We start from the raw sequence: 12,500 nt of genomic DNA, 5'->3' as shown, positions 1-12,500 counted from the left end.
TCCTCGCCATACTCCACCCTCACCACTCCATCCTCACCATACTCCACCCTCACCACTCCATCCTCACCATACTCCACCCTCACCATTCCACCCTCATCATACTCCACCTTCACCACTCCACTCTCACCATACTCCACCCTCACCACTGCACCCTCACCATACTCCACCCTCACCACTCCACCCTCACCACTCCACCCTCACCATACTCCACCCTCACCACTCCATCCTCACCATACTCCATCCTCACCACTCCATCCTCACTATACTCCACCCTCACCACTCCATCCTCACCATACTTCACCCTCACCACTCCACCCTCACCATACTCCACCCTCACCACTCCATCCTCACCCTACTCCACCCTCACCACTCCATCCTCGCCATACTCCACCCTCACCACTCCACCCTCACCATACTCCACCCTCACCACTCTACCCTCACCACTATCCTCACCATACTCCACCCTCACCACTCCACCCTCACCATACTCCACCCTCACCACTCCATCCTCGCCATACTCCAACCTCACCACTCCACCCTCACCATACTCCACCCTCACCACTCCACCCTCACCATACTCCACCCTCACCCCTCCATCCTCACCATACTCCACCCTCACCACTCCATCCTCACCATACTCCACCCTCACCACTCCACCCTCACCATACTCCACCCTCACCACTCCACCCTCACCATACTCCACCCTCACCACTCCATCCTCGCCATACTCCACCCTCACCACTCCACCCTCACCGCTCCACCCTCACCATACTCCACCCTCACCACTCCACCCTCACCATAATCCACCCTCACCACTCCATCCTCACCATACTCCACCCGCACCCCTCTTCCCTCCCCCTACTCAACTTCTTCCTAAACTCCCACTTTCATCCACCTATGTGGTGCCGCATATCCCACTGGCGAGAACACTTGACTCACAACTGCAAGTTATCAGGTTGGATTCCTGACAGGGAGAAACATCAGGCCAGTCTCCCACACCCCTGCTGCCCCTGTCCATCTAGCCGTATAGATAGGTACCGTGTGTGCCCACTCTCCTGTGTCGCATCCAGATAGATAATGTGTCAGAAAACTCTAATACCTGCTGGGCATAATCAGGAGCGTACAGAGGTATCCCTCTACCTAACTATATTAATTAAGTATATATGTTCTAACATTGCGTAGTTCCTGACAAGGTACGTAAGTACGAAAGGCGTTAGAGCTGGCGTTGTTCATCCCCTAGTGGCTTGTCTTGCATTGTAGAGATCGCCTGAGTCTGGTTTCCTTATATATATATATATATATATATATATATATATATATATATATATATATATATATATATATATATATATATATATATATATATATATATATATATATATATATATATATATATATATATATATATATATATATATATATATATATATTTGTGAATGTGTGTGTGTGTGTGTGGGTGAAGGGGTATAAATTTTGCACCCAGGGTTATTTGATAATTATCCTCTCTGTCGACGTACCGTAATTAGTATAATTATATACACATAATGACCATCAAATCATCAGCAGCATAATCTTCTTCATCGTGGGTTTTACTTTTTATTTTCCTATTTTACCACGGCTTGATCGGTTGGCTGGTTAATTTGTTTAAAGCCTGTCGACTAACACGAGGGTCATCAAGGCCGCAGTTAACATGCATATCATTCTCTGCTTTACCAGGTGTACGCTCATTGTTCTTCTATATTTTGTTCATTCTGTGTATATCTGTTTCGTCTTGTCTTGTTCCTCACATTCGTCTTGCCATTATTTATGTAATATTTATAAATCAAGGAAGGAATGTACTTTTAGTTCAATGATATTCGAAATTAGTTCGGTCTCGTCTTACGATATATTTCCACTTACGATATAAGAAACCTTACGAAATATTAACCCTTACTATACTGTATGTTAACCTTATTATATATTTGAAATACGACATACATGTGCCTTACATGGTTAGGTAATACTCGTCAGGAAACATTAGGGGTGTTTCCTGACGCGGGTTTGAGTTATATGATGACCCGCAGCTGGAGCTCTTTAGTCATCTGACCGAGGCCTTCCACGGACCTGCCACTGGAACTTTTGGTCATCTGACCGAGGCCTTCCACTGACCTGCCACTGGAACTTTTGGTCATCTGACCGAGGCCTTCCACTGACCTGCCACTGGAACTTTTGGTCATCTGACCGAGGCCTTCCACTGACCTGCCACTGGTATGCTTGGTCATCTGACCGAGGCCTTCCACTGACCTGCCACTGGAACTTTTGGTCATCTGACCGAGGCCTTCCACTGACCTGCCACTGGTATGCTTGGTCATCTGACCGAGGCCTTCCACTGACCTGCCACTGGAACTTTTGGTCATCTGACCGAGGCCTTCCACTGACCTGCCACTGGAACTTTTGGTCATCTGACCGAGGCCTTCCACTGACCTGCCACTGGTATGTTTGGTCATCTGACCGAGGCCTTCCACTGACCTGCCACTGGTATGTTTGGTCACCTGACCGAGGCCTTCCACTGACCTGCCACTGGTATGTTTGGTCATCTGACCGAGGCCTTCCACTGACCTGCCACTGGAGCTTTTGGTCATCTGACCGAGGCCTTCCACTGACCTGCCACTGGTATGTTTGGTCATCTGACCGAGGCCTTCCACTGACCTGCCACTGGTATGTTTGGTCATCTGACCGAGGCCTTCCACTGACCTGCCACTGGAACTTTTGGTCATCTGACCGAGGCCTTCCACTGACCTGCCACTGGAGCTTTTGGTCATCTGACCGAGGCCTTCCACTGACCTGCCACTGGTATGTTTGGTCATCTGACCGAGGCCTTCCACTGACCTGCCACTGGTATGTTTGGTCATCTGACCGAGGCCTTCCACTGACCTGCCACTGGAACTTTTGGTCATCTGACCGAGGCCTTCCACTGACCTGCCACTGGAACTTTTGGTCATCTGACCGAGGCCTTCCACTGGTATGTTTGGTCATCTGACCGAGGTCTTCCACTAACTTAGAAATTCAGTCCTTAAGTTTATTTAGGCACAGGTACACATAAGTTCAGCTATCATACATAGTGTAAATTACCTACTATAACCCAAAAAAATCAGAGTGACTTATTGCCATTGTGGGTCCTTAACAGATTAAGATATTTTAATTTTGACCTATAATATACTATTAACATTTATATCACCACAGGTTCTTAAGACTTATCCTTCGAAAATTTATAACAATCTGAAATATAAGAAAAATATTTATATAAGAACCGTGGCTAAAATTTATGCGTATGTAAATATATAAAAATAATTAAAAATGTAAAGTGATTTTTTTAAAAAGTGAAGCATTGATATATTTTACGGAAGTTGGAATTTTTGTCTCCAAGTGAATTAAGTACTTGTAAGTGGATTTAAGTGTTACTTCAATTTTTTGGATGAAGTCAACGAACTGAGCAACACCTAAATTGTAAGTCAACATTTTTAAGTTGTTTGGTGTTGTGTATGCAAGTTAATATTTATTTGATGTTTTAATAGTTCCATTGTTTTACTGCCTGTGTGAAGCTGAGTGAATGATAACTTAACCTTCACTGTAATAGCTTTACAGATTAAAGTTACTTAAAGTGATTTATTGAAAACGTGAAATTTTCACTCTCTTCTTTTTTTTTTCAGAAAAAACATATCTAAAGTTGTATATCAAAATTGAGATATATTGTAAACTTATTCAAAGTTTACATAAGGAAATAGTATATCTTTTTCGAAGGGTAGAAATGGAATCATTAAAGAATAATAAAGGCAGACTACAGCGAGCGGACTAATATACTAATAAACTGCACACTTACAAGTAATACTGTGACTTGTAAACGATCCAAATCGGACCGAAACGTTGTCAGGTTCTCTTTCCTATGTGCGGGTGATTTGTAAATTGAATCTATTTGATTATGTTGCTGGGTCTTGCTCCTGTACACTGCTCGTATCAGACCCCCTTTATCACATACACAACACTAACTCTTACTGTAAACACTAGCGCTCTACTACTACACCGAATCCAAAATCGGGCATTGTGCTGGAGGTGAGGTGGCAGAACTCTGCCACGAGTGAGTCACTCCACCTCAGGACTGACATACCACCTCGGAACGTTTTCTGGAAAACACTGAGCGACACTCAGCTTTAGACAAAACCTAACTCATGAACTACCTTCCTTGAGGCCATTAGCAGATGCCATTACAATCTTCAAAATCTCTTCCAAACTTTTTACAAACCCTGTTCCTGTACCACTTTACAATTAGCTTTAACTTAAGCCACTCATCCTGACCTGAAATGTCATGATCGTCTAATGCAATCAACAATCCTGGCTATAAATTTTCACCATTCTTGCTATTAAATATATCCACGAACGTGGGTCGTTGTGCAGTTGAGTAAGAAGCCTCGCTTAGAGTCATTTAGGCTCCGCCACACCGTCTCATGTTTCACTGACCTTGCCCGACCAGCCGTGAATTAGTTAGTTAAAGATTAGCCAGTATTCTCCCGGCCCGGGCCTTGTCCAAGTGGTGGCCCGGCCTTGGCTCCCTCTTCAGGGAGTGTCTGAGACCTAAGTCTCCCATGGGAGGAGGCACAAGTACCTCCTCATCTTTGGGACCAACTGTCCCCAGGCCTAGCCACAAGCTAGGCCTCTCTGGTCTGGTCTGCCATCCCCGCCCCAAGGGGGCTAATGGGAATGACAGTCTTATGAGCTAAAGGCTCGGGCTCAGGCACCTACCCTACCCTAGAAGGGCTAGGCATGGTGTCGATCACCAGCCGTGAAGAACACAATTCAAATCACCATTAAATTTTTAATTATAACCGGCAGTTAACATCATTTATTTGGCTGTTGTTAATTACATATGGTCATTCAGGTGATGTGATTTTTATTGACTTTTAAATTGATTTCTAAGTGTTCTAAGACATATTGAAGTGAATTTGTTGACTTGAGTTATTTGTCTGCAGTTTGAAATTATTTCTCAGTTGACGAGTGAGAGACACGTGCGTGCGACACTTAGATGTTTTTATTGACGAAACGTTTCGCCTCCTGTTTAGTCGAATGAATTATTTATTATTATTATTTTTATAAAGGGACAGCGCTAAACCCGTGCCTGGGGGGGGGGGGTTGAAGGCATTTAGGCACAGTTCAGAGAAATGGAGAACATATCCAGTTCCCTAGATCAAGAGCCCCTCACCAGCATCAAGGACCCTCCCTTGATGGGGATCAGTCGAATGAAGCAGGTGACACAAACACTAAGAGAGACTAGAACATTTCTAAGTTATTTAGGTAGACTTGATGCCGAGGAGGGGCTCTTGATCCAAGGATATAGACTTATCCTTCCCTTGCTTGGCTCCAACATTATTTTCTGTCGTATCTTCCCCTCTCCTTCAGGTGCTATATGATCCCTACAGTTTTAGCGCTCCCCCTCTGAATAAAATGAATGTAGGTGATTGAAGGGATTTACGAGGGATTTTTTGTATGAAATGAATTATATTAAGTAATATACAGGGGATTATAAGGATTAGCAATTGATATTTGTGTAGAGGATGTGAGTTAAGTGATTTATAAGTGAGTGAAGTGATTTATAAGTGAATGTAGTAAGTAATTTATAAGTGTGTGAAGTATGTGATTTATAAGTGAGTGAAGTAAGTGATTTATAAGTAAATGTAGTAAGTAATTTATAAGTGTGTGAAGTATGTGGTTTATAAGTGAGTGAAGTAAGTGATTTATAAGTAAATGTAGTAAGTGATTTATAAGTGTGTGAAGTATGTGATTTATAAGTGAGTGAAGTAAGTGATTTATAAGTGAGTGAAGTAAGTGATTTATAAGTGACTGAAGTAAGTGATTTATAAGTGAGTGAAGTAAGTGATTTATAAGTAAATGTAGTAAGTGATTTATAAGTGTGTGAAGTATGTGATTTATAAGTGAGTGAAGTAAGTGATTTATAAGTGAGTGAAATAAGTGATTTATAAGTGAGTGAAGTAAGTGATTTATAAGTGAGTGAAGTAAGTGATTTATAAGTGAGTGAAGTAAGTGATTTATAAGTGAGTGAAGTAAGTGATTTATAAGTGAGTGAAGTAAGTGATTTATAAGTGAGTGAAATAAGTGATTTATAAGTGAGTGAAGTAAGTGATTTATAAGTGAGTGAAGTAAGTGATTTATAAGTGAGTGAAGTAAGTGATTTATAAGTAAATGTAGTAAGTGATTTATAAGTGTGTGAAGTATGTGATTTATAAGTGAGTGAAGTAAGTGATTTATAAGTGAGTGAAATAAGTGATTTATAAGTGAGTGAAGTAAGTGATTTATAAGTGAGTGAAGTAAGTGATTTATTAGTGAGTGAAGTAAGTGATTTATAAGTGAGTGAAATAAGTGATTTTTAAGTGAGTGAAGTAAGTGATTTATAAGTGAGTGAAGTAAGTGATTTATAAGTGAGTGAAGTAAGTGATTTATAAGTAAATGTAGTAAGTGATTTATAAGTGTGTGAAGTATGTTATTTATAAGTGAGTGAAGTAAGTGATTTATAAGTGAGTGAAGTAAGTGATTTATAAGTGAGCGAAGTAAGTGATTTATAAGTGAGTGAAGTAAGTGATTTATAAGTGAGTGAAGTAAGTGATTTATAAGTGAGTGAAGTAAGTGATTTATAAGTGAGTGAAGTAAGTGATTTATAAGTGAGTGAAGTAAGTGATTTATAAGTGAGTGAAGTAAGTGATTTATAAGTGAGTGAAGTAAGTGATTTATAAGTGAGTGAAGTAAGTGATTTATAAGTGAGTGAAGTAAGTGATTTATAAGTGAGTGAAGTAAGTGATTTATAAGTGAGTGAAGTAAGTGATTTATAAGTGAGTGAAGTAAGTGATTTATAAGTGAGTGAAGTAAGTGATTTATAAGTGAGTGAAGTAAGTGATTTATAAGTGAGTGAAGTAAGTGATTTATAAGTGAGTGAAGTAAGTGATTTATAAGTGAGTGAAGTAAGTGATTTATAAGTGAGTGAAGTAAGTGATTTATAAGTGAGTGAAGTAAGTGATTTATAAGTGAGTGAAGTAAGTGATTTATAAGTGAGTGAAGTAAGTGATTTATAAGTGAGTGAAGTAAGTGATTTATAAGTGAGTGAAGTAAGTGATTTATAAGTGAGTGAAGTAAGTGATTTATAAGTGAGTGAAATAAGTGATTTATGAGTAAAGTAAGTGATTTATAAGTGAATGTAATAATTTGTAGGCGACTGGAGTAACTTTAGTGAATGGTAGGTAATATTTATGATTTAAAAGTGATTTAAGTGATCTTTATTTGATAAGTAATGTGATCATTTGTGACCGCAGGCGCCGCGTGTGGCCGTGAGGTGAGCCACACCCCCCCGCCGCCCACACCCACTTGATGTCACGACGACCGCCCCGCCGCCCGCCCCCGCCGCCGCCCGTGCCACCCCGGCGGTGGCGGCGAGGGTGGGTGGCTGCGTTGGCGGCGGCGGCGGTGGCCCTGGCGGCGGCGGCACTCACGGTGCCCGCCGCCGATGCCACCGTGCCGCAGTTCTACGAAGCGGACAAGATGTCGGCACTGCGGCTGCCATCTGACACCGAACCCGGAGAACTGATCTACCGTGTCAGAGCCTCAGACGCGGATAAGAACTACCCGCTGCTCTTTGATGTTCACGGTCAGTACTAAACCTGTTTACTACTGTATTGGTGTAGTTGTAGTAGTTGGTGCGTGTAGCGGAAGTTATAGTAGTAGTAGAATGGCTAGTTGTAGTAGTTGTATGTAGAAGTATTAGCTGAGTGTAGTAATTGTAGTACAAGTAACAGTTATAGTAGTTTTAGTAGTAGTTGTAGTAGTAGTAGTAGCAGAGATAGTAACAGTAGTACCAGCAGCATTAGTAGTAGTAATAATAGTAGTAGTATTACGTTGTCTTGTCTACGAAGTGTTACACGAAACCTCAAACAGAAAGAAAATTTATCTTTGTATAGAGAACTGGGAAACATTTCAGCTATGAAATTCCAGTTCGTTCGAAGATGGTAACTCCAGAGTGTATTTTGTCGATTGTTATTATCCAGAGGAAGTCAAAACTGGCTTCACAAGTGCTACACAAACACGAAAACTGACGAAAACAAATAACTGCTACTCGTAGCGGAAATGGCACAGAAAAACGGTCATTTTGTCGAAATTATTTCTGGGAGAAAGGACCGTTGATAGACCCCGTGGGAGCCATGTTGTGTCGCCATTTGTTTACGTTTTGCTCGTTCGCGTAGGCAATCCGCATTTGTTTACTAAGTGTACACAGTACTGAGAAAGTCCTGAATACTGTATAACGAAGCTTATACGGATCATGGCTTCGCAGCCCTTAAAGTCCAGAACACCAGCAACAAAAGTGATGTAAAGGTGTAATGGCGAAATTTAGGATATATGAAGCATACTGAATGGCAAAGCTTTTGTTGGGACGTTTCGCGCCAGGTTTCATCGAGTCTTGACTTGATAAGACTCTTCACAGTACGCAACATGATAAAGCTCTGCTCAGAGCGAATCATGACCTGATGAAGCTCTTCCCAGTGAAACAAGACTTGATAAAGCTCTACACAGAGCGAATCACGACTTTAAACTCGACAAAGAATGAAACAAAACTTATTAAAGTTCTACATTGAGCAAATCATGACTTAATGATTCTCTACACTGAGTGAAACATGACTTGATAAAGCTCTGCGAAGATCGATGCTTGATCCAACAGAGCTCTACCGAGAGCGAAACGTGCCTCTGCGAAGTTCTAGAACAAGCAAAGCGTTCAGATGCAAGCTTGCTCTGTATGTTGCATCTTCATACGTGCAACAATAGAAAAAGTCTCGGATTGTAATACTGGTTTAGCCTAATTAAATTTAGTAAAAGAAAACTAGGTTGATTTGAAGGCGCTGCAAAGCATTGACTACAGTGAAGATTACTTTAATATTTTAAATAGGGATTATAGTAAGCTTTCAGCTTACATACGCTGAAAGAAATATACTTTTTGATGTATTTATACTGTCAAGAAAATTTCAGCCGTTTCAGAATAACAGTACGATCATTTTACCAAAAATATCGATGCACCTGAAAGGAAAATATTTAGTAATCAGTTTTAGATATTAGTATGTAAATTTTTTTATTTTTGATCAATATTTTTATGTAATTTATGCAGAACGGAAATATATACAAAAATGATAATTTTTTTTTTTTTGGTCAGTGACAAGGGAAGCTGATTATTGTTTTTTATAAATTTTGCGTCTTTACGTGTTGGGTTGAAGGTAAATATGGATTTTAATTTTCAATAACATGGCCGTTCAAGTGTCTGGTGATACTTAAGAATTTCTAAACCCCTAAAATGCAAATCCTCAGTGTAACAATAATGATACACACAGTACCCGGTGTATATAAGCTGAAGGATATACACCTGGCGGTGTGTATATACTGAGAGATATACACTTCTTGGTGTGTATTCACTGAAGTATATACGCCTTTCGTTACATATATCCTACGAGGCTATACCGGGATGTAATGTGTTTACACTATAGTGTTAGCCTGAAATGCGTAATAGAAGCTTCTTATTTTAGCTTTCTCAAACATTTCTCAGAAGCTGGATCGTAAGTGTGGCTACGAGGCTGTCACGTCGCTTGTGCACTCACGTGGAGCTTAGACTTCACCATTGTCTTCATCCTCATTGAAAAGAAAATGGTTATAATAATAACCAAAAATTTTTGAATGGGTGGAAGGGGTAAGCTAGTGAAAGGCCTCGGTCAGATGACCAAAAGCTCCAGATGTGGGTCATCATATGACTATGACCCGCGTCAGGAAACACTTGTCTTTCCTGATGAACGTTAAATAACCTCAGTGAGGTGTTATAACAGTTTTTGTTATGTTTTGTGTATTTTTTCCACTCACATCGGCCGTGTGTCACCTTAGGTAGGGTGATGCGGAAGAAAAAGTTCATTCACCATCATTCATCCAATCGCTCTCTTCGCAGTTAATAAAAATTCTACAAATTGCAACCATTGGTAACTTAAAATAGAAACTCTATTTCCATAATTTTTTAAAGGGGTGAAAGGGTAAGCCAGGGAAAGGCCTCGGTCAGATGACCAAAAGCTGCAGTGGCGGGTCATCATATAACAAAGACCTGCGTCAGGAAACACTTGTCTTGTTTCCTGACAAATCTTACCTAACTATTGCTTTGTAAAAATCGATCAAATTCGGAGTCAAACCTTTAACTAGAGGGATATACACGGAGAGGTGTATCCCTCACCATGTATATCCCCTGTGAGTTAACCTTATTCCATATTTTAAGTATTTAAAATACGTTTGACTGGTGGTGAACAGGTGATAAACAGCCTTAATGACCCTGGCGTAAACATGACAGTGGTACATAATACCAATAAATAGGTAAGACGGATGTGCAACAGTTAGGTGTTTTTACTCCGAAACGTTTCGCCTACATAGCAGGCTTCTTCAGTCGAATACAGAGGAGGCAGCAGCCGTGATGCAGAGACGATGTAATCAGTCCATCACCCTCGAAGAAGTAGTTTTGAGGCAGTCAGTCCCTCAGCCGGGGGAAGAGTTCTGCTTCATAGTCTGGAACAATGTGTAGTAGATAAGCTTCAAACGCTCGCCTGAGAGCTCTTGATTTAAAATGTTCCAGGTGATCTTAGGGATTTTACACATTCTCCTGTGTTGACGCCTGTGAAGGACTCTTGATCCAAGGAACTGAAGCTACTCTCCCCAGTCTCTTCAGAAGATGTACTCTCGTTGACGCACCCGAATTTGTGTCATCTACTGTCTTTGTGTGTGTGTGTGTGTGTATGTGTGTGTGTGTGTGTGTGTGTGTGTGTGTGTGTGTGTGTGTGTGTGTGTGTGTGTGTGTGTGTGTGTGTGTGTGTGTGTGTGTGTGTGTGTGCGCGCGCAAAATAACCACTGTGAAAAAAATAGTGAATTTCCAAGCGTTTTCGTGAAATTGTCACATTATCAGTTTCTTGATAATGTGTGGAATTCACGAAAGAGCTTGAAGTTTCACCATTATTTCGTAGTACATATATATATATATATATATATATATATATATATATATATATATATATATATATATATATATATATATATATATATATATATATATATATATATATATATATATATATATATATATATATATATATATATATATTCAACAAGTCGGTCGTCTCCCACCGAGGCAGGGTGACCCAAAAAGAAAGAAAATCCCCCAAAAAGAAAATACTTTCATCATTCAACACTTTCACTTCACTCACACATAATCACTGCTTTTGCAGAGGTGCTCAGAACACAACAGTTTAGAAGCATATGTAAAGATACAATATAAAAAGTGACCTGAAATAATATAATAAACTATACTATTTGCCATATAGAACATAATATCAGGGCCCCAATTATATATACACCGTCCTATTACACATCCTCCAAACTGCCAATATCCCAAACCCCTCCTTTAAAGTGCAGGCATTGTACTTCTTATTTCCAGGACTCAAGTCCGGCTGTATAAAAATAACCGGTTTCCCTGAATCCCTTCACTAAATATTACCCTGCTCACACTCCAACAGCTCGTCAGGTTCAAAAAACCATTCGTTTCCATTCACTCTTATCTAACACGCTCATGCACGCTTGCTGGAAGTTCAAGCCTCTCGCCCACAAAACCTCATGCAACACGGGTTTTAATCAGATGACGATTATCATAACAGTAATGAGCATTCGCTGTCTGAACACAGAGTTGAGATTCAACACTGCATCACTACACAGTGGTGAATTCCATACACATGATGTTGATACCTTAGTATCACAGTTATCATGAAGTCTGTTAATAGTGCAAATAGCCAGAACTAGACTGGTGGGGGACGAGCGTAAAAGTTCAGACGGCAGGGGTGGGTGTTTATGCTATGTATAACTGAGATAAACAGTCCTGGTCGTCAAGACCACACTGGTGTGGACTAGCGTAAACTGCAGGTCCACGCGGAAGCAATACAAATCAATCCTCCCACGTCCCTCACACGTTACTGACGTAACAAGGACACTACGGACCTACATATCAACGATACTGTATCCTAATACTGATTTCTGAAGAGATTTGACACTAAGATAACCAAGAAATCGGCGATACACAGACGTTTCCAGTCCAGTCTCAATGAGAGTCTCAAAATTAATTAAGGTCTACATGAAAGGCTATTGAACTGTGCACGTGTGTAGGTCAGGTTAGTTCTAATATACATGAACTATGTACGTGTGTAAGGCAGGATAGTACAAATGTACAAGAACTGTGCACATATGTAGGGTAGCGTTAGTGACTGTCTGTAAGGAATGTATATCTAAGAATGGTTGTATATTCGTAGAATGCAGGTGAGGGGCGGGCATTCCATCACTATTGAGTTCATTTGATGATGTGCATTCCGATACAGAGAAATGTTTCTTTCTTTTGGGAACTGGAAAAACAC

The 12,500-nt window shown here is 40.5% G+C and overlaps 1 protein-coding gene across 2 annotated transcripts in view; it reads left to right on the top strand.

Annotated features, from left to right (window-relative positions):
• LOC128698064 (cadherin-86C-like) overlaps positions 1 to 12,500 on the top strand; it is a 343,481-nt gene that overhangs the window by 133,618 nt on the left and 197,363 nt on the right. For both annotated transcript variants that reach the window (XM_070097607.1, XM_070097606.1), the window contains exon 3: positions 7,353 to 7,684. In XM_070097607.1, coding sequence (XP_069953708.1) covers positions 7,408 to 7,684 — 277 coding nt within the window. In that variant the 5' untranslated portion in view covers positions 7,353 to 7,407. The remainder of the gene's footprint in view (positions 1 to 7,352; positions 7,685 to 12,500) is intronic.

This window comes from Cherax quadricarinatus, chromosome 58 (genome assembly GCF_038502225.1).
Source record: "Cherax quadricarinatus isolate ZL_2023a chromosome 58, ASM3850222v1, whole genome shotgun sequence".
Taxonomy (NCBI): domain Eukaryota; kingdom Metazoa; phylum Arthropoda; class Malacostraca; order Decapoda; family Parastacidae; genus Cherax; species Cherax quadricarinatus.
The sequence above is the reverse complement of the archived record's forward strand: the minus strand, read 5'-3'. Positions and strand labels throughout refer to the sequence as shown.